Source organism: Scatophagus argus, chromosome 4 (genome assembly GCF_020382885.2).
Source record: "Scatophagus argus isolate fScaArg1 chromosome 4, fScaArg1.pri, whole genome shotgun sequence".
Lineage (NCBI taxonomy): Eukaryota > Metazoa > Chordata > Actinopteri > Scatophagidae > Scatophagus > Scatophagus argus.
This window is the reverse complement of record NC_058496.1, coordinates 18,020,838-18,042,826: the sequence shown is the minus strand read 5'-3', so window position 1 is coordinate 18,042,826 and position 21,989 is coordinate 18,020,838. Positions and strand designations below refer to the sequence as shown.

Genomic DNA, 21,989 nt, shown 5'->3' with positions numbered 1-21,989 from the left:
TGGTTAGACCCAGAGTGGGGTGAAGTCATCAAAATCTCGGACCAGCAGCCACGTCATGCAGCTTCCGTAATTAGGTCACGTCATGGCAGCTGTATGATGACTCAGGTTTATTTTGTCACACATACCGATCCCAATATGTCTTTTCTTTGTACATTCTCAGTCATCCAGGTCATCTTGCGCAGAAGAGCTTAAATTGGGGCAACTGGAGTTCAGTTTAAAATTAGACTTCAGTCTCCTTGTTGAAAACACCCAATAAACTTATAACTCAAATATTGTGTTTGTGCTGTTTATTTTTACATTTTATTTAACATTATTTACGTTTTTTTTTTGTTGTTGTTGTTGCTGTGTCTACCAGCGAAGCTATGCTACTTTCCCATTTGTATGCTTTTATTTTGTAATCAAGGGGAACGGAAATGTGTTGCTCATTGTCATGAACTTGGCGTTAGCGGTTGCAGCGGTCAGTTTTCTGTGTAGCGCTGGACTCGCAGGGCTCATCATGGCACCACTTGGACTAAAAGCAATTGTTGGAGAGAGTAAGAACTTTTTTTGTTTGATTTTTATAGAATTTCTTATATTAATATTTAGACATAACATTCCACAGCTAACTGGATGATTATTGTTATTGCGATGTAAAATAATTTATAGGCATAAAAGCTAGCCCCGTTCCCAAGCCTCCAATGTGAGTTATGAGCGTTGCTTGCATTATGTAACTTTTTTGATCATTGATGCTAACAGAAGACGCTGCTGCTTCTGGTGACATGTTTTTATTTTGGAAAGTCCGACGCGCCATAGACAAACAGACACATGCGGGTCGGAAGCCGCTCGCCAAGAATTTCTCCAGACTTTAATTGTGAGTGAGATCAATTAGACAGAAATGAAGCTGTTCAGTGGTGTTCTGTCAGACTTTGACAGAAGTTTTGTCATTCTCTGAACCGTTGTTAGTCGGTAGTACAGGAGCACACACACACACACACACAGGAGTCCTGGTTTGGTGTAAATCCTGCCTCGTTAATCTTTGTCTGTGCGGATTAAGTGCTTTGACATCATCAGCAGAAGAAGAGGAGCGATGCGATACACCCTGACAGCCTCACTGTTACCCTCTCTAACGAGACATCCTTTTAATATACGTACGGCTTTATTGATCATTTCATACTTATTTATTATTAATACTTTGTAGATCACTTCTAAGCATATTGGGGTGTTAAGTGCCTTGCTCAAGGGCACATCAGCCAGCAAATGGAGGGGGGCATTTTTTACATTAATCACTCCACTCCATTAATCACTCCACCACACCCAAATTTTTCCTGGCCGTCCGGTGGGGGAATCGAACCGGTGACCCTCCGATTACAAGCCGCTTCTCCAACCTCTAGGCTACGGCTGCCCCAAGCCAAAGCTATTGGATAGACCATGCACTGTATGGCAGCAACATTTCATCCATCCATCCATCCATCCATTTTCTATTCCGCTTGTCCGTCAGGGTCGCGGGGGGTGGGGTGGGGTGGGGTGGAGCCTATCCCAGCTGATTACGGGGTAGGCCTTGGACACACAAAGACAGACAACCACTCACACACACACTCACACCTAGGGGCAATTTACAGTAGCCAATTAACCTAATGTGCATGTTTTTGGTATTGTGGGAGGAAGCTGGAGTACCCGGAGAAAACCCACGCAGGCACAGGGAGAACATGCAAACTCCACATAGAAGGGCCCAGACCGGGATTCGAACCTGGAACGCTCTTGCTACAGCACTAACCACTGCACCACCGTGGTGCCCAGCAATGATAATGAACCATGAAAGTGTAGTTAATCGATGCTGTGATTTTTACAGTAGATCACATCACTATATGTAATGTGAAAGGAGTTACTTGCAGTGATGATCTTAGCTATTAGGACTATTTTGGCATTTTTCAGCTCGATGTTGTGCTTTACGCTGATCAACATTCCTATTTTGTTTCAGTCTAAGCATTTTCATCAACCCTGTTTCGAGCAGCATCAGTAGGAAGCTTCAGTGAACACAGGATTAATATTCACAATCCTTTCAGCTACCACTGGAGCTCTACCGGTTCTTGAGAACATGTAATGGTTCTCTAGCTCCTAATTGCCCCATTATGTTCTTAGTTAGGGCGGCAGGCGGTTCCAGGTTCGAATCCTGGTCTGGGCCCTTCTATATGGAGTTTGCATGTTCTCCCTGTGCCTGCGTGGGTTTTCTCCGGGTACACCAGCTTCCTCCCACAATACCAAACACATGCACATTAGGTTAAGTGGATACTCTACATTGCCCCTAGGTGTGAGTGTGTGGTTGTCTGTCTTTGTGTGTCAGCCCTGTGATTGACTGGCGACCAGTCCTGGATGAACCCCACCTCTCACCCGTAGTCAGCTGGGATAGGCTGCAGCTCCCCCGCGACCCTGGTGGATAAGCGGTAGAGAAAATGAATGAATGAATGCATGTTCTTAGTTAATCACTGACTTTGTGTCTCAAAAGAGGCTAAAAACCTCTGTGCAGTGCTGTAGAGTTAGTGATAATTCTGTGGAGCAAATTTTATAGTAGAGCAGGTTAGGATTTTTTAATACCCCCACTTTCCCAATCTGCAAGAGAGCCAATCTACACCTCCGTACATCCAAAACTAATCCACCACCTCAGTCTGATCCGAGCCACGCTGAGACAGCTGGGACACCATGGTCCTGTTGGTGCTGATCTTGCTGCTGGGAGCAGTGGAGTGCTTCCTCTCTTTTCTCTTTTGCCTTCACACACAGTAGTGGGAAGATCTGTAAGATGAATAAGCGGACAAGTTTTTCCAAGTGGTGTTGAATAGCAGCAAACCTTAAAACCCTTTATTATTAAAAACAACTCTATTTCTCTAGTAAAATAACCCAAACTCAATGGGTTGCCATGGAACTTAAAAAAAAACAAACAAACCAAAAACCCAAAACAATCGGAAAGATAATCATTGTTGACAAAAGTTTGACGATCTCATGTGCATTCTCAGCGTTTCTGCGTATTCAGGTTTCAGGGCAATCTGCTCCGTTAGATCATTCATAGCACACAATCCCTTCTCTAAAGAATGGCCGTGTTGAGGAGTCCTCTTCGGGCTTCAGGGCAGGAGCATCACTGTCATACTTAATGACAGTGATCAATGTCAGGGTCATACCAGGACAGCTGATGCTTTCCTTTAAACTGTCACTTATAATGCACAATTTACGCATTGCATTGCATTGTTTACAAGATCCTTAGATTACCACAGAATTTAGGATCTTCTGATCCTTTAGGACCTCATTTCTGTGAAATTGTTTGATGCATTTTGAAACCCGATGAAGTGCTAAAATGAACACACAAGTTATATTGTTACATCAGGCACGATTTGTTTCACAGTGTAAAAATTAATAAGCCTGGTTCCACATCTCTGAAATGTCACAGCATTACTGTTGTGAAGCCAGGTGAACATGTGCCCTGTTTATGTGCAATTAAATTAACAAAAATGATGAAGAAGTGAAAAAAAAATCAAGAAGTGAAATTCTTTCTATATTACATTTTTCTAGGCAAAACAAGGAAGTGTTTTCATTCATGAGCCTGTAAAGTGTTCACTGCCGACCAATTTAATTTCAGAAGGAAAAAAAAGAGTGAAGCAAAATGAAGTGCATTGCATCCACAAAATGAAAAAAATATATATTGTTTTTTAATTACAGGAAAAGCTCTCATAATCTTGGGGTCCTGAACTTGTAATTAGGAAATGAGGAACTTGAGAGAGGCAGGACTTGAAAGGTGCCACATTTTGACTGTAGCCTCAGCTGCACTCCTCAAGCGGGTGTCGGATAGTTTTCTTCGACACCACCAAGCCAACTTGTACGTATTTGAAAAGCATAACTTACTATCCATGAAGATGCTTGTATTGGTTTAACCGCTTGTGGCAGAAGAGAGTGAATTCCAGGATGTCAGACTGAGCTTTCCACCTCAACAATCCCAACAACTTGAGATGCCTGCACATGACTAACATACTAATAATAAAAATACCACTAACATTTTCCAGTGTGTCATACAGAGAAGTAAATAAAAGCAGATTAAACGTGCAAGCACCACCATTGCCTTGTCTTATCCTGTAGCCTGAAGGTTAGTGATTGATAGCAAGCGTACAAAAACCTTTCTCATGATTATGAAGTCTTTCCTTGTAATTACAGTACAGCATCTCATTATTATAGAGTTATAGAGTTAACATATCACATTTTTGTTCTCCTGTGGGCATACACCGACTGAATGATTTGTAGTCATACAGAGTTGTAACTCATGTCTCAACAGACAGTGCAAACTCTTTGTCCGTCATTCCTACAGTATATCCCTGAGATGAGATAGTGTCCGTCCATGGAGAGGGGGTGTTCCCCTACATACAGCAAGTTACTGTGATAAATTATTGTTTAAGGCAGATGTGATTGCTGCTGCAGCAGTCTGTTGTTTATGCTGCTCGTGAAAGCTGCTTGTCACGGGGGCATCCCATTCTTTCACATTCACTTCCACTTAATCCTGCTGAATAATCGGATAAATAGCACCATCACTGGTTTACACATAATTTACTGTCATTACAAGCTTTTGTCAGACAGCATGGTCTGGCTGAATTATATAAACTCACCTTAGTGAATTATCACCAATTTCACATTATGGAATTGAACAGTTATTGTAATTAACCACACAGTTGACTAATTATTATCTTGTAGTTCATGATAGTAGAAAAGCTCTCTGTAGAAACAGGACATGTTGACTTATTTGCTTGTCTGTTTATCTGTGTGTGTGTGTTTGAGAGTGTGTTGCTGCTTCCCTGTGATGTCACATCCGCTGACACAGAAACAGAACAGAAATAGTGTTGGGGAGTGGTGGTTGGGGGGGTAAGAGGATTGGGAGCAGATTAGAGGCGGTGATTGCAGTGGGCCTGTCCCTCCCAGCACTGAGTCCCTCCTTGTTCAGTCTGACAGACTGGACAGACGCTTAAACCTCCAGTGAGGGAAACTGGGACGCTCTCATCAGCACAAGTGACAGGATGTTGTGAAATGCTGAATTCTGTCTTACATACATCAGTTTGAGTCCCACCTCAGGAACTGGCTTGTCTCCCTGTTATCCATCCATCCATCCATCCATGTTCTACACTGCTTATCTGTCAGCTGACTACAGGCGAGAGACGGGGTACACCCTGGACTGGTCACCAGTCAATCGCAGGGCCGACTCTCCCTGTGATTCTGCCTTTAATAAGTTCAACCATCATTATTGATTATATTACAGAATATGGTATTATTATCTGCTGCTGTGATGATCCAGTTTCACCATGTGGGATCAAGTTATCCCTGTGTTTTCCTGCTGCTTATGGAAAAGGATTTGCACAATCAGTGTGTCGTGACATTGTGCTTGCCTCATTTTTTTGTGTTCAGTAGTAAAGAGTTATTGCGATCAGTCTTCAGGAGTGAGATGATATTTGGCTATACTTTCACAGCATACAGATGATTCCTAAATATCTTTTTTGTTTGTTTGTTTTTTAGCATGTTAGCATTACAGAGAGTAACACTTTCTATGAAGACAATATCTTCACTGCATTATTCATAGTGTTTTATAATGCATTCATAATGCTTTATGATACCATTCATGAATGCACATAATGCTTTTTGATGCAAATTATGGATGTGATTTAGAATGAATTATAGGTTCAAGTGTGGATGATGAGGCTATAGTTAGTAAGTGTTACCAATTTTTTTTTCTTTTTTTGAACCTGTATATTAAAATCAAGGAATGACTGAACTTTTTCTTTACCGGCACAGGAACAGCCCCTGATGTTTCAGTGTCAATAATATAAAGATGATTTTGTCTAGCTTTGGGGATATCCCCTGATGTGACTTTTGTTACCTGCCCAATAGAGACATGCCAATGCGAAAAACTCAGTCTGCCACAAACAATGTGTGGTTACGCAGTCTGACTGTATCACTAACTCGAACACCTGGCCGCAGCTTAGTTAGTCTGTTTCCTCTAATGTTCACTTGTGGATCACATGCTTTAGAGTGTCAAGTTCCGGTGAGGATACATTTCAATAGCTGTCACACCTGCAGCGGGCAGCAAGGTGCAGCGATTGGCACTGTTGTCTCACAACAGGAAGGTTTGACTTATTGTATGAACCCACTGGGGCCGGCTGGGGCCCATCTGTGTGGAGTGCATGTTGTCCATATGTCTGCTTGGGTTTTAGTAATTAATGATTTAGTAATTAGTAATTAATGAGTTCCCACTAGTTTGTGCCACTAAACAGATTCAAATGGTTTAAATAATATTATTCTAAATAATATGTAGTATTCTTACACAGTCACAATTAATCAAGAATGACTCATGAAGAAAGTCATTACTGATTCATGCCTCACTTGTACCTGACTAGCGAGTCATGTTTTTTTTACAAAAAAAAAACAAACAAAAAACAAAAAAAGCCTTAAATATATTTAGACACATAGTAGTATACCATCACATCCAAAACAGCTCCAGCCAAGCTAGCTCTAATCCAGATATCACATCTGTATATTCATTCATACACTAGCTGATGGTAAATCAACCATGATGCTGGGTTTAAGCTGTTGAGAATGATTTCCAGGTTTTACGTTGATGTCTTTACAGAGATAATGAATAATGTCATCAAGAAGGCAAGAGAGAAAGGAAAATGGAAGGTAAGAGTCCTCTCTGGTTAAGTTTGGCATAATTCACCTGTAATCTCGAGACAGAATATGAATGAAATAACTCAAGATATGAAAATAAAATCTTTATAAAAGTTCCTGCTGTTTTTAGGTACTGGTGGTAGACAAGCTGAGTATGAGGATGGTTTCCTCCTGCTGTAAAATGACAGACATCATGTCAGAGGGAATCACCAGTAAGTACACCCATCCACAAAATCTTTGAAGTCACTCTAATCAAATTCAGTGAAGGCAAATTTAATTCTGTTCAGCTAAAAATGATCTATCAACACCCACCACCATATAGATGATTCATTTCTGTGTTGAATTATTTATGGATATTCAAGCAAGGAAAGCGGAATAATGGTGGAAGAAAGAGGCATTGGTGACCTGCCAGTGGTTTTAATGTCAAAGGTGGTTGTTGTACATCCCTGCCATTGTATGTACTTTCTTAATTCTTCTTTTTAAACTTTTAAACTTCTTAAACTCTTTCTAAACTTGATCTGACATTTGACAGAGTGAATGATTGTAGCCCTCCAGCATTCATTAGTATTTCAAGAAATGAAAACCGTAAAACATTTGCCATTAGTCAAGAACAGCTCTGTTCCTATTGTGCATAAACTTTAGACAGTGACTTATGTGAGGGCTGAGATGTTACTACAACCATCACGTTTGGGAGCATAGTTGTAGTCAAGCTGATAGGTGAGTATTGATCATTACTTTTTGCACATGCTCTACAGTTGTAGAGGACATAACCAAGCGGCGTGAGCCATTACCCAGCATGGAGGCCATCTACCTGATCACACCCTCAGATGAGGTAAATGATACAACACCTGTACAGACTGTTTATGATAACATGGTACAGTACATATAGTCTCTCACTTTGCAGTTTTGTACAGCTGCTGAGAAATGTCACTTTACTACCTTTTGAATATTTCAAATTGTATGTCCAATGGGTGTTGGTCTGTTGCATTTATAATAAATATTGCAAATTTCCTGTTAAATGAAGTAGGAAACATGATGGATTTTTATTCAGTATTTAATTCTACTAACTTTTGAACAGAGTGAAGAACTGTCCAAACAGTCATTCCTTTTCACATTCACAATTTGCAGTCTATAACACTGATCTCTGCTGTCTCAGTCTGTTGAAGGGTTGATTGATGACTTCAGAGACCCGCAGGCTCCGAGGTACCGAGCAGCTCATGTCTTCTTCACTGACAGTGAGTAAATTCATTTCACATGAACAAAATATAAATGAGACGTTTGCATATTCAACGTTAAGGTTAACGATTCACTTTTTGAACCACTTTCATGTTAAGAAGTGCTTGTGCTTAAAAGTACAGTTTACTGCAAAGTCAAATAGATATTTTTCCTCTCATCTCTAGTGATATTTATAATGGGACTAGATTGCGCCTTGCTGATGGTGCTCAAAGCGCTACAAAATCCATTTGAAAAACTCAATAACAATGTCTCTTTTCAGAAATCCTCACCCAATTACCAAGATAATGCACAGATCCTGTTGTGAGCTGTTTCATGGAGGAACTATTTTATTTCCATCGAATTGTGTCACCAGGCAGAAAGAAACTTGCATCTACTCATTGACTAGAGACTGACTAACTAAGCTAACTAAGCTATCTAACATTAAAGCTTAGCTGAGAATGATGCCATTAGTATTTACATCCGCCTTAAGCCTCTTGTCCACGAGTAGATACATGTTTCCATCTGTGAAGTGATACAGTGCAGACATTTGGTAGATAGAAAAAAGTTGCTGTTATGTAAACAGACATTGCATTTTACTACCATATATTCTACCATATAGTACATAACAGTGGAAAAAGGTAGACTGCTTAATCATGATTATAATCTCTGCCATAAAAGAACATACAGTTCAGTCTTTGTGTTTCTTACAGAACTTGTTAATATCCGTAGCTGTTAGCTTTTCTTTATCGATAAGTGGACACAGCTGTAGTGTGTGGCTGCTCAGTCATTTGATTTGACCTCAGAAGTCTAAAATTTTGAACACGGTCTGAAATGGACAATCAAAAAATCCAACACCTAATCTGAAAGAAACCAAAGGGTGCTCGGACTTGATCTCAGTAAAGCCAAGAATAGACTATTTGCAAAATACAGCTGGCCATGATTACACACAAATACTGGAAGAAGTAGCCTTGGCATAAAAGAGCAGCACTTTCTAATTTTTCTTGTCCTTTACAGTTCACACTCTGTGCCTGCCTCAAAGAACACATTCTTTTCTCCTGCCATGATTACAGTGCACCACTTAATCAGAGCCAATTGTGCCTCTGCTCATATCCACTTGGATATTAGACCACTTTAGGTTCCACAATAAGCCTCTGTGAGAAAATACATTTTTCATTAATTTGAATGAAACTGTTCTTTTAACAGCGTGAGGGTGCAGGTGCAGTGTTTATACTATGTACCTGGCAGTCATTGTAATGAAAGATAAAGTTAGCACTGTGCAGTGTTGTGGTGTCTGATTTACCTTCAGATTCATAAGTCCTTTACTAAGACTGGACTTTAAGCAACACTTTACTAACACATCCCCTTGAACCCAACATGATTTGGGTCTCCAAGTCCCCAAGGAACAGTCAGAGCCCTTGTAGGCTTTTGTTAAAAATCTGTCTCCCCAAGCTGAGATAACTGATGATGTCATCACGCTCATGTTGTTTTCCCCAGACCTGACAAAGTTTCTTCAGGACCACAACTTTTTCACTGGTTGTGTGGATCTCCCTCTGAGATCTACACATTGTACCAGTGATGGTAACATTGGTTCTCAGTGGTACCAATGTGTAACATGTGAGAGAACACCCTTATTTAACAATATTTTTGATTATATATTTGATTATTATTTTTTGATAAAACTGTTTATGAAGACTACATCTATAAAGTGTTATATGAATACGTTCATAAAAACACACATATAAAGTTTTCTGATGCACTATGTCAGCAGTCATGAAATACATAGTTATGACTTATGTGTAATAATCACAATACTGCAAGGAATATTATAGCTCACTATGTCTTATTATAGCTGACTGATGGGTTGTTGAGTTGAGTGTAGTCAAAAAGCATTAGAAATGTATTATAATAGACTATGAATGCCCCCATAATGAAATATACATGTGGTCTTCATAGAAAGCATTAACATATTTTATATTTTTTAAGTAACAACATTCAAGACAATCAATGTTGACATCCTTTAATCTAACTACCAACCATCTCAGTCAGTCACCATGTTTTTCTGTCGCTCTCGACAGCGATCCCAGACTCGTTGTTCGGACTGTTGACCAAATCCCGCGCCTCCAAAGCCATGAAGGCCTTGACCGAGATCCACATCGCCTTTCTGCCCTATGAATCTCAGGTAAGACGCTGTCTAGACTGGGATTAAACTACAACAGCCACTCATAAATGCCTACCTCTCTTATAAGAGATGAGGTTTGGATTTCAGTCCTGCAGAGAAACCTGCCTGTGTTTCCATACCACATAACACAGGAACTGTATGAGCATTTCGGAGGAGGATGGATACAATAAAACTTTGTTTCGTTTGAAGCTGCTTTAATCAACCCATTAAGTCTGTATCCAGTATTAGCATTGCATTTTTGTTGCAATGCATAAAGTAAAAGTAGTACTTCATATTAACCACATTTAATGTTTCTTTTTACCACTGTTTGTCCACTTGTTTGTTACTGTGTGATATACCCTCTAAACTAAAGTCATTATGTACGTAAGAAAAAAATTATGACAAGCCTTTCTGTATCTGCAGTCTACATCCACCATTCATCCTCTATTTGCCACAGATTTCTGATAAACAAGCTGATTATTGCATGTCATGTTCTGTTTCCCTGATGCACACATTTTTTATGAGCTTTTTTTTTAGTTTTTTTTTTAAGTTTAGGTTTTTACACTGAAACAGCATTCTGTTAAACAACTAAAACCTGAAGCCCAAAATCACATAAATTATGAAATCAAAGAGATCCATGTGTGAAGGATATACACAAGACAAGACAGTTGTGCAAGTTATGCTAAATTGTCATCATTTTTGTGTGCAAATTGGGAATATGAGAACTCAAATTGTTAAATCTTGTACACTATGTGTTTTTGTCTTTCTCCCCTGAGGTTTTGTTGTCCATGACCTCCAAACAAAAATATCTCTATAGCTTTGTTTAGCTGGTAAATGCTCTAACATGTTCAACAGCTGGGCAGGTAGTGTTCAATGGATTATCAGAGCTTTTTACTGAAAACAGCTGCTTGGCTGAAAACAATGAGCTGAAAGCCAGAGAGCTGAGGGGAACAGCAGAGCTGATGACAATTCTTTGTGGGTGAATTGCCACAGCTGCCTATGACATTACAGATAGCCATTTGATCCATTGTTATATATTGATTAGAGCAGCTTTAACACTTTTTTAGTTGGACAACTTTGACCATAATTTATCCTTACTGTAGTCACCATTTGTAAATACTGAAGGAACAACATCTTCCCTGTCAGCTTAAAAAATGTTAGAAACATTCACAGTATTCTTCATCAGAATTTTCCAAGTGAGTTTACAGCTACATTAACATTTAAAGATGGGGAAAACAGCAGGCCTCCTGCTCGTGCTGCAGAAAAATGACCTCTTCAAGACAATTAGAGAATATGGATGCCCTTTCCTCATGCTGATACAGTTCCTCTGTAGAAACAGTGGTGAAGAGGACTACGCCAACACTGTTTTGTGTTTGATCAGCGTTAGCCGCCAATCCTCTGCTGTTGTCCTGTAGTTTTAATCCTGAGCGGGAGGGGACAGATCCTACCAGCAGTGCTCCCCTGCCCTCCACTCATCCCTTTACCTTATTGGCTGATGGAATCAATGCGCATAATCTTCAGCCAATAGGAGCACAGAAGAGATGTGTGACAAGAGAAAGCCCACGGATTGTTATCATGTGATTGAGTTAGTAACAGATGGGCGCATGTATACGTGTGTGAGTGGAAAAAGGTTTAATTAGTGTCAGCTCTTGAGGGCCAGTTCTAACTGCCATGTTTAGACAGTATTGATTAAGTTATTATTTTACCTTCAACAAATAATTATCACTTCCTCTCTTCGTAGCTGAAAAATTTAAAAAAATCATTTCTTCATAGAACAGTAAAACTCTTCATCAGAGTATAACAAAGTATATAATTGGCAAGTTATTTCGCAAACAAACACAGCCAAACCTTTGTTCTTGATTTTATGCAAAAAGTGCAGGTTTCATCCTTCTTCTCTGCTCCTGTCTGTCTTTGTGCAGCTCACACAGACAGACCTGCAGATATCAGCAATTACTTTTTGACGAGTCAGAATTCCAAGTCAGTATATCCGTAATGTAATTTTCACTAGTAGCAGATCTAACTAAAGATATCTACAGTCCATTTTAGTCAAAATAGTAATGTCTGATATCAACCTTTAATTTCATGTGGAAAAAGTCACTGACGACATCTTTAACTAAACTGGTCTCTCTGTAATGTCCTCTGAGTTCAGGTCTTCTCCCTGGATAAAGTGGATGCCTTTCAGGACTTCTACAGCCCCTTCAAGGCTGATGTGAAGAATAACATGCTGGAACGTTGTGCTGAGCAGATCGCCACCCTCTGTGCCACTCTCAAAGAGTATCCTGGAGTCCGATACAGAGGGTGAGACCAGCAAGAGCAACCTATTTCAATAGTTTTGTTTTTGGCTTTACTATATGCTTCCTAGAGCCATTATTAAATTTTGCAAAACCAGCCCTCTAGTCGTGTGGGCCTGTGTCTGGGGAATATTCTACCTTCATCTTTTCTCTGCAATGCAACTATTTTGATTGGTTGCATTGGTTTGTGTGTCAATGTACATGAAGTGTGATTTTTATTTGTTTGTCTCTGTTTGTCTCTTAACACTCACATTCTAAGAGTGGCTGGAATAACCTCTGGTGAAGCATGCTTTTATTTTGAAGAGGCATATTTTAGAGACTATGTCCTTAACTTCTAATTCAGCTTTAGCTGTGTCATACTCACCAGCTGACTTTCTTCCCATAATTCCCTTCAGTGTTCAGAAGTGCAGATCTTTGAACAGTTGTTAAGCTAATGTCAATGAAACATTTTGTGCAACTTAAAATTCTTACAGCATCTTTTAATGTGAAATACCTACCAGGAGGTCTCTAAAAACAGAATACAGGTATTTCAATATCTTTACCTGCTGTTTTATATTTAATGCACTAATACTCATCCAACAGTTTTTTAATGATAACTTTAACATTGCAAAGCTTGCACTGCAGATTCAGCTTCTAAATATCATTCTTATACCTGCTGGTCATCATTCTAACTGTAACGTTAGATCAAAATGTTTTATGCCGCTGGATATTTCTACGCAGCCATTGTTAACAGTTTCTTAAGTGATTTCTCATCCTGTCGGACATCCTTAAGGTGTATCATCAGTATATTCAAGATAAAAAGTTGTTTTTGTATTGTGTTGGTTCAGGGAGTACAAAGACTGTGCAGTTCTGGCCCAGATGCTCCAGGAGAAGCTGGATGGTTACAAGGCTGATGACCCCTCTATGGGAGAGGTAGGGCAGTGAAGCTAAACGACTCAGTGACAAATGTACCAGATACATCAATGAAAGTCCACCATGTCAGGCATTTCAAATAATGGAGTTTATCCAGTAAGTTCTAAAATGACAGGAAACTTTCAAATGTGACCAACATCACAATGTGGCCTAACACACAGGTTAAATCAGTCCATTGCAAATGGAGACATTTCAAATAGTAAATAAATCTCCTATGCTCCCTATTTTTATGTTTTGGCTGCAACTGAAGGATTATATGCTCCCTCATTGGTTCAAATACCCAGTGAAACGTGTCAGTTATAGTTTTGATTTAATTATTATTAATAATAAGAATTTTGGAGATGTTATGTTTTTCAAAGGATGGGGAGTATTGTGGATACCTGAAAAAATATTTAGCAAGATAATCAAAACTCCTGTCCCGGCCTGTGTTATTTAGCAATACTGAATGGTGAGCTGCAAGGAAAGAATATAAAATATTAGACATCCGCTGTGTTTTCTGTCTGTTCTGATGCCTCCAGGGTCCGGACAAGTCTCGTACTCAGCTGCTCATTCTGGATCGTGGCTTTGATCCTGTGTCTCCCCTGCTGCATGAGCTCACTCTGCAGGCTATGGCCTATGACCTGCTGGGCATCGAGAATGACGTCTACAGGTAAAGATGTTCCTGAAGGAGGTCTGACAGCTGCAGAGAGTCGCTGAGCTCAGTTCATCTCTCATTTCAACATTTCTCACATTTCAGTGGTGGCAGGGTAAAACTACAACCCAAAGGTCTTAATCTTCACTCCCTGACATCATACTAATTCTACGTGTCTGTCTGCACTGAAGAGACATTTCATTCAGTTGCTGTCGTTGTTCACTGGGATATTTTTTACATTTAACAGCCTGTGAACTTCTCTCTGTCAGTTTTGAGACCAGTGGGATGGGAGAGAAGAGAACGAAGGAGGTTGTGCTGGATGAGGATGACGACCTGTGGCTGACTCTGAGACACAAACACATTGCGGAGGTGTCAACGTGAGTTGCTTTGTCTTTCTAGTCACAAACCTACAGCTCTTTTACGTCGCAGAGCATTTTTTTTTCTCTTGGGAATTGACATTCAGAGAACCTTCTCAATTTTTGTTCATCAACTAATATTTCCTGACCCTCCTTGTCTTTTGCTGTCTCTGTCTCATTCATCTGCACAGGGCTGTGACTCGTTCCCTGAAAGAATTCTCTGCCAGCAAAAAGATGAACACCGGAGAAAAGGTAGAGGACACACTGTCTCACTCTGCTCTGGTTTCAGGATCCATTACTGTGTTTCAACTCAAAACTGTCCTTCACACAGTCATACAGAGATGCTGTACTTTACTTCGCTGTAATTCTGTTTTTTTGTAAATATATACTTATTATGAATCTGATGCCTGCAACACATAATAATTCTTTCACAATCTTGCTTGATGACCTGACTTCAGTTGCTCAACAGTCGAGGGTACGGGGAATATCTTTCTCGTCCCAGCTTGTCACATGCTGAGGGAACCGACCCTTTGGTGTCTGTGGCCAAAGCACAAACAAACACCACTTTGATTAAGTGTAAGCACTAAAACTGTACAGTTAGGTTCAGGAAAAGGTGTGTGTTTTTGTTCACATGCGATGCAAACCTGTTCTTCGATGGGAAAAGTCAGGTGTTTCATCCAGCACTCAGTTCAGACCTCCACCCATCATAAGGTTTTCTCACTTTGTAATCTACGTTGTGTTGTGCAGTTCCTGTCATCATCTGATACTGACAATCTGCACTCCTTGATGTATGTCATTTAAGTGTAGATGAAGTGTAATTTCTCAGTCATACAATGTGTAAAATGTTTTGACTTTTTAAAAAAACTAACAAAAGTACAATACCAGAGTAAAAGGATTATTCTGTGTCTTTCAGACCACCATGAAAGAGCTGTCTCAGATGCTGAAGAAGATGCCACAGTATCAGAAAGAGCTCAGCAAGGTGGGAGCTGAACTGCTACTGTCATGTTGCTGGGTCATGTGATACCATACAGGGGTTTATTATTTGTGCAGTTTCAGAACTTTATTTTGCAGTTTTCTGCAATGAACATTAAAGAACTAAGAAAGAACGCTTCTTTTATGTGCAGCTGATTGTGTTCTCTGTATCAAACTCACTAACAGCATCTCTCCTCTCTGACTTCAGTATTCAACCCATCTCCACCTGGCTGAGGACTGTATGAACCGCTACCAGGGCACCGTGGATAAACTCTGTCGTGTAGAACAAGTAAGTCACACTGGTACCTCTGTTACACAGTAGATCTGTATAATAGTGAAGAAAGGGAGGGAACCTACTCAGTGTTGCATCACAGTGCAAGCGACCAGCAGCAGTGTGGTGGGTGGGAAATGTGCTAACCGACTAGGAACATTTATTCAAGTACTGTATTCAAGTACAATTTTGAGGTATTTGTAATTTGCTTATTTTAAAATGAATTTATTTTATCAGCCTTTGAATAAATCAAAAACTGATTCCAATCATAAGAAAAATGCTGAATATCAGATGCGTTAATCAAGCCTGCTGATTATTGGTCGACTCCTCATGTACAGCATATGCATACATATAAATATATGTATTATTTAGTTGTATTTGTGCTTTTGATACTTAACTATATTTGATATCAGATAGGGTTAGGCTTAAGTATGATTTTTGGGTACTTTTTACAAACACTGGTCAAATCTGAACATACCGATTCTCTCTGATGTCATATTACTGTCCATTCATCAACAAATGTCCATAAATCCACAAAATCAGAGAAAATAGTTGCTTCTTGTAACTGAAAACCTTCCTGAGACTAATACACCTTAAGCTGTCCCACTCAATCCTGTTTGTTTACACAAACAGTTGCAGTTTTAGGGTGACTTTCATTTCTTGATAAGTAAGTTTATCCATCGACCAGTGCTTTTCTATAGCATTTTTAAGTTCTAAATACAGATCTGCATAAAAGAAGTTTGTTGTTAAGATGTGACAACTTCATGGTAATTGTAGCAACATACAAGCTCTTCTTGAAGTGTTCCAGCTAGTTTCTACACAGAAATTTCCAGTTTTATGTGTTGTTAAAGTGGAACTTATTTGAAGTCATGTTCAGCTTTGGGGACTTCTGTGTTTTTTTTTTTTTTGCTTTTTCATTGTTTTTAAGGACCTGGCAATGGGCATGGATGCAGAGGGAGAGAAAATCAAGGATCCCATGAGACTCATTGTACCCGTTCTGCTGGATGCCAATGTCATCGTGCCTGACAAGATCCGAATCATCCTGCTCTACATCTTTCTTAAGAACGGTCAGATAACAGGACCACTGTCCTGCTCTTGTTGTTTTACATGTCTACTAACAACATTTTGAAGGAGGGAAAATCCTACACTGAAGAAGCCTACTTACAATCTTGTGATTAGGCTATTATAGGTTATTGTTTATTTAGTGCCAGTCCATTCTCAGCTTTTTGTTTGCATGCATTGTATGTGCACGCTCTCTTGCATGTGTGTGTTGTATGAACTGAAAGTCTATGCTGCATGTGCATCTTAATGTGTGTGTCAGGTGTGACTGAGGAGAACCTGTGTAAGCTCCTTCAGCATGCCAGCATCCCACCAGAGGACAGTGACATCATTTCCAACATGGCCCATATGGGCGTTCCCATTGTCTCTGAGGTGAGCTGTCCTGGCCCGGGACCTCGGTGTCTTGGCTTTCAGTTGCCATCGTTATATGCTAGCTATTTAGCCAGTGCTGATGAATGTAAGTGTTGGAGTCATAATACCTGTTGCCCTGGGAATATGTTTTTATTAGGAGCTTTCATTGGTTGTTTAAACTTACCAAAACACCAGCGCTGAATTTTATGGTGTGTTTCTTCATATTGTACCTATTTTTAAGTGAGAAACTACTCAGCTTTGTTTGCCTGTGTTGTTTCTTTGATACAATTATTAAATTAATCTAAAAAATAATTTATTCAGCAACATTCAAGAGTCCATTAAAATCTGATTCCCTCCCATAGTGGATTGCACCCGTGAAACCCAAAATGGAAAGCCTGCTGTAGACACTGCAGCATGAGCTAATCAGCTGTGTGCACATGCTGGCCAATAGCCAAACTGTGTACTGCTGGGCTGTGATTTTGTGTTGAGTATGGTAAACCCTCAGCGGACTCCTTTGAGCGTGTCTGTTGAACATGTTTACCAAAACTGTGTCCAGGTGACCTGAACTTCTCACAGTAAAAGCATGGTCTGTGGATGTTTGTGCCTCTGACACCAATTTTTTGTCTAAATAAATGAAACCCATGACTGACAAGAAAATAAGACACATCTTTAACTATCTCGCTTAGTTGATCAGCATTGTATCTTTACAGGGCACCACTAAGAAAACCAAGAAGCCTGATCGTAAGGAGCGAGTCAGTGAGCAGACCTACCAGCTCTCCAGATGGACTCCTCTCGTAAAAGATCTCATTGAGGTATTTCTCTTGTGCTAGATTACCATGTAGTGTGTACTGCTATATTTTTGTGAGATCGTACAAAAATACATTGATTAGAATGAATTTTTACAACCTGACCCACATGAACAGCGTTCATCTACTGATACCCGTGCAGATGTGGCTTTGTGTCGTGATTTTGGTGAGAATGCTCGTGAGTTTACTTCTCAAGGTAGCTGTTGTAACATAAATGTATTTCCACAGGATGCCATTGAGGACAAACTTGACCCCAAACAGTACCCGTACATTTCTCAGCGACAAGTATCTGCCAAAGCCAGCGCTCCATCAAGGTGCGTAGTTTTTTAAGGGACATTGTCTACACTTCAAGCAACACCTGGTTGATAACTTAAAAATAATAGAAGAATAAAGGAAGAATAATATATTTACATGCACACTGAAAAAAAATCATAATACCGTTCAATGTTTTGCAGTAAATGTTTACCTATTTCCTTATTTCATATCTTGTAGTGCTCGCTATGGTAACTGGCACAAGAACAGGGGCCCCACAGAGATGAAGACAGGGCCCAGGATCATCGTCTTTATTATTGGAGGTGTGACATACAGCGAGATGCGGTGTGTGTATGAGGTCACCCAGGCCAATGGCAAGTGGGAGGCCCTGATTGGTGAGTATCTTGTGTGGAAAGAGTCAAACTTTCATTGCTAAAGTCTCCCTTACTGAAATGCAATCAAAAAATTAAAAGTTAAAAAAGTTCAAATGGATTATTAATATGAATTCTGAAGAAGATTTCAGCTAGTAAAGTATGCATTTTAATACACTATGAATGCAGCCATAACGCCATATAGATGAGGTCTTCATAGAGACTGTTAGCCATATTTGATGTAGAGGGTTGATGATAGCATGTTTGATCCAGTAAGTCTTGGTAATATTCTGATATAGATGGATCAAAGCTAGATAAATCATCCTGGCTATTTGGATTTTGCTGACATTTATTTGGAAATCTTATATTTATGTTCCCTGTGCAGCTGATTCAGCAGCGCTTTACTTCTGCGAAATGGCATTAAACACATTCTCTGCGAGAGCTGATATCTTGTTGTCACTCTCAGGGATTGGGTGCAGTGTCAGGTACAGGAAGGAAGAGAGAACAAGTGAAACTGCAAAATCAGTTCAGATTTTTTTAGGCCTTTAATCATACTGACCTCTCAGTCTTATTTGTCAGCATTTTGTAACTTCAATAAGACCTCAGTGACTTTATTTGACTTTTTTGTCACAACCAATCTAATGTGTATCTTATGTAATAAGTAAGATTTCATCCAGAATTAAGTCCTTGTTGACCTTTCACGGTTTTGTCTTCGTTAGGTTCCACCCACATTCTCACGCCACCTAAGTACCTAAAGGAGCTACAGCACCCAGACTTCCTGGACCCCAGCGCGGCACCAGAGGGCACAGAAGAGCCACCTGCAAATTGAAAAGATGTTTGGAAGTAAATACACAAGTCATAATGTGATTTGTCCTTTGAACCACTGACCCTTGGGGTATTTGAAGTCATGGAGGAATATGTGTTTTTGGAGTGTCCTGATGGTGAACTTACCTGTTAAAGAATATATGTCATGTATTCCTGGTAGATCACTGGCCCTGCTGATTCATGCTGAAAATACATATTCAAAATGTTAAGAAGATGAGAACACATAAAGCTAATGATACATGATCTTAAATGACAATAAGATGTGGTATATAGCCATTCATAAAGAATGATCAGGTTGTAGTATGTGACACTATCAGTACCATCCCCAGTAAAAACATCTTGTTTCCCCAAAGCCAGTCCCACCAAATTCATTAAATTCTGTTTGTTATGGTGTGATATTTGGTACAATGAGATAAACAAACAGATATATAACTATAACTTTGCTAAGTGATAGTACAACATTTTCTCTAGGTCAGTTTCAAATCACAAAAATTCTGCAGAAGAAGTTCCAAACTTCATCTGTTGCACTGAAAAACTTTGACATGGCCTGCATTCAAAATATAAGCCTCAAAAATGGCAAATCATTTGACACATGTGCACTGTAGCTTATTTATATTTGGAACTATTTCAGATGAACAATATGTTCATCCAGTATATTATTCCAGTATATCACAAGTTGAGTTCTATTACCTCTGCCAAGGAGAACCTATTTTCATTCTGACTTGTTGGTTCGTTTGTCAGCAGGATTATGGAAAAAACACTGGCACAATTTTCATGTTACTTTGTGGAAGGGTGTAGCGTCGGAAAAGGAAGAACCCATCTGAATCATGGCACAGATACACAAATTATCTTTCACTTCGACGGTTTGGCTCCCTCTCCCCAGCTCGAGAACAAGTGACACGTTTGAACAAGTGAAACAGGGAATAAAGAGAAGAAGTGTTGTTAGTGACCACAAAGCAGTGAATCAGAAAAATGAAACGCTATTTCAGTTACTTAACAATACTTCCTTTAGATCATGGTTCAAAAATGTGATTGTATATCAACTTGTGTCTTTCAGGGTCAAGTGAAATCTTCACCCCTTCTCGCCTTCTAAAAGCCCTCAAAGACTTGGAGAAAGAAGAGCAGACCAGTTAAGAGGCTCCTGTAGTGCTTCCTCCTCAGTTCTCATACAGCAGTAACACCAAACTGACTCCTCCCTCCAACCCTCCCTGGCATGACACATTAAATATACATTTGATCTTGTATGTAATTCAGTTGTTGTCAACTCATAAACCAAATTGTGTTTTAAGTCACATTTTCGCTTGTTGAATTTCATGAGTGTGTTGATGTTGATCAAAATTTATTGGAAGAAATTGGATTTGTGTTGAATGTTGTCTTCTGTATTTTGTGGGATGTTTATTTCTTTAGAAAAGTGATGTATGTGAATTAGTTTATATGACTGAAAGAGATTCAGGGATTATGGGCTATAAACTCAAACTGGTTAAAGAGTATAGTGGCATAGTTTTTCCACAACTTTACACTTAAAATGGAACAAAATGGTCTTTTTATTGAAGACTCCTGGTTTTGACACATTGTCTGTGTATCCACTTCTATAGCTTTCTTATCTCAACCAGTACACAACCTTCTTCTTTTATTTTGTTGGAACATGCTTGTTTTTAATGTAGTGCTTTCCATACTGTAGCAACCATGCTATATTGTACAAATCATCAGATTTACAGTGATGTGTCTGACCTTGGAAATGCCAACATAAAGCCACATGGTAATTTTAGATGTAGCATTTTGAAAAACAAATAAAGAGTATAGTTGGATTGTCTCTTGTGCATTATCTCAGTGTTCAGTAGTCTTTTTGGCAGTGTGCTTTTTAGAGATTCAGCTTCCTTTTGGTTCCCTGTGTTGGACCATCATATTGTCATTGGTTATTATTATACTGTGATTCTCTGTAACTAGTAATCCACTGTGTATGAAGAAAGATGTCAGTATTATGACAAGTGCTGTGCTTTTATGTCCACATCCACAAACAGTTTGCTGCAGGATGTGTTTTAAGCTAATAAAATGGCTTCCATCAAGCTCTTAATTTGGTTGTTGTTTAACTCTCTTCTTTGTGAGATCGAAATTAAGGTGAAACAGTTATTTTAGAGCTCTCTTTAGTACAAGGTTTGACCATACACTTGGAAAGATTATTCAAATCTTTTACTCAAGGTTGAAATATCTATCGTATCTATCCATCCATCCATCTATCTATCTATCTATCTATCTATCTATCTATCTATCTATCTATCTGTCTATCTATCTATCTATCTCTCTCTCTCTCTCTCTCTCTCTCTCTCTCTCTCTACCAAGTCTTGGCTCTGCCGTGTGGTTGCACATGTATGAACAGCCTCCAGAGGGATGCGTCCTGATCATGGGCTCAAATCATTTCATGCTGCTTCTTTTAATGTAAGGGAATCACAGTCCTCCGCCAAGCTAAACTGAACCGCTAAGTGTCTCAAGGTACATCCTACATTTCTGCAGTTTTGTGGAGGGACCCCATGTCAAAATCCGGTCTAAACTTTTATTATTTCAGTACATGCACTATAAGATTTCTTCTCACAAACAACTTAATAAATGCTGAACTGATCCAGCTTTAGCAGTTAAGGACTCCTGGAATTTAGAATGATTTGAGCAGATAAGGGCATTTTAAAAGTCGCTTTTTAGAGAAATATTTAGCTTTTTGGTGGGGATTTCATGTTTTTGTGTTAGTTTTACCCTGTTCTGTGTTTATTGCAAAGTTTATTGTAAAGTACCATTGAAATAAAGTTTCTTCTTCTCCTTCTTCTTCCTCCTCCTCTTCATCTTGTTCTAACTCAGTGGATC

The 21,989-nt window shown here is 39.4% G+C and overlaps 1 protein-coding gene across 2 annotated transcripts; it reads left to right on the top strand.

The window, feature by feature from the left end:
- Positions 1-432: 432 nt before the first annotated feature.
- On the top strand, positions 433-21,210 carry stxbp1b (syntaxin binding protein 1b). Of its 2 annotated transcripts, XM_046385672.1 has the most exons (20): positions 433-533; positions 6,629-6,678; positions 6,797-6,878; positions 7,422-7,498; positions 7,823-7,901; positions 9,957-10,060; positions 12,189-12,337; positions 13,158-13,242; positions 13,761-13,891; positions 14,143-14,250; positions 14,421-14,481; positions 15,143-15,208; positions 15,410-15,490; positions 16,401-16,539; positions 16,794-16,903; positions 17,593-17,694; positions 17,917-18,002; positions 18,181-18,335; positions 19,031-19,154; positions 20,194-21,210. In XM_046385672.1, exons 1-19 carry the CDS (start codon positions 497-499, stop codon positions 19,138-19,140), a joined length of 1,812 nt encoding a protein of 603 aa, XP_046241628.1. In that variant the 5' UTR covers positions 433-496; the 3' UTR covers positions 19,141-19,154; positions 20,194-21,210. The 2 variants fall into 2 exon arrangements, with proteins under 2 accessions (XP_046241628.1, XP_046241629.1); XM_046385673.1 differs by lacking the exon at positions 19,031-19,154.
- The last annotated feature ends 779 nt before the right edge of the window (positions 21,211-21,989 follow it).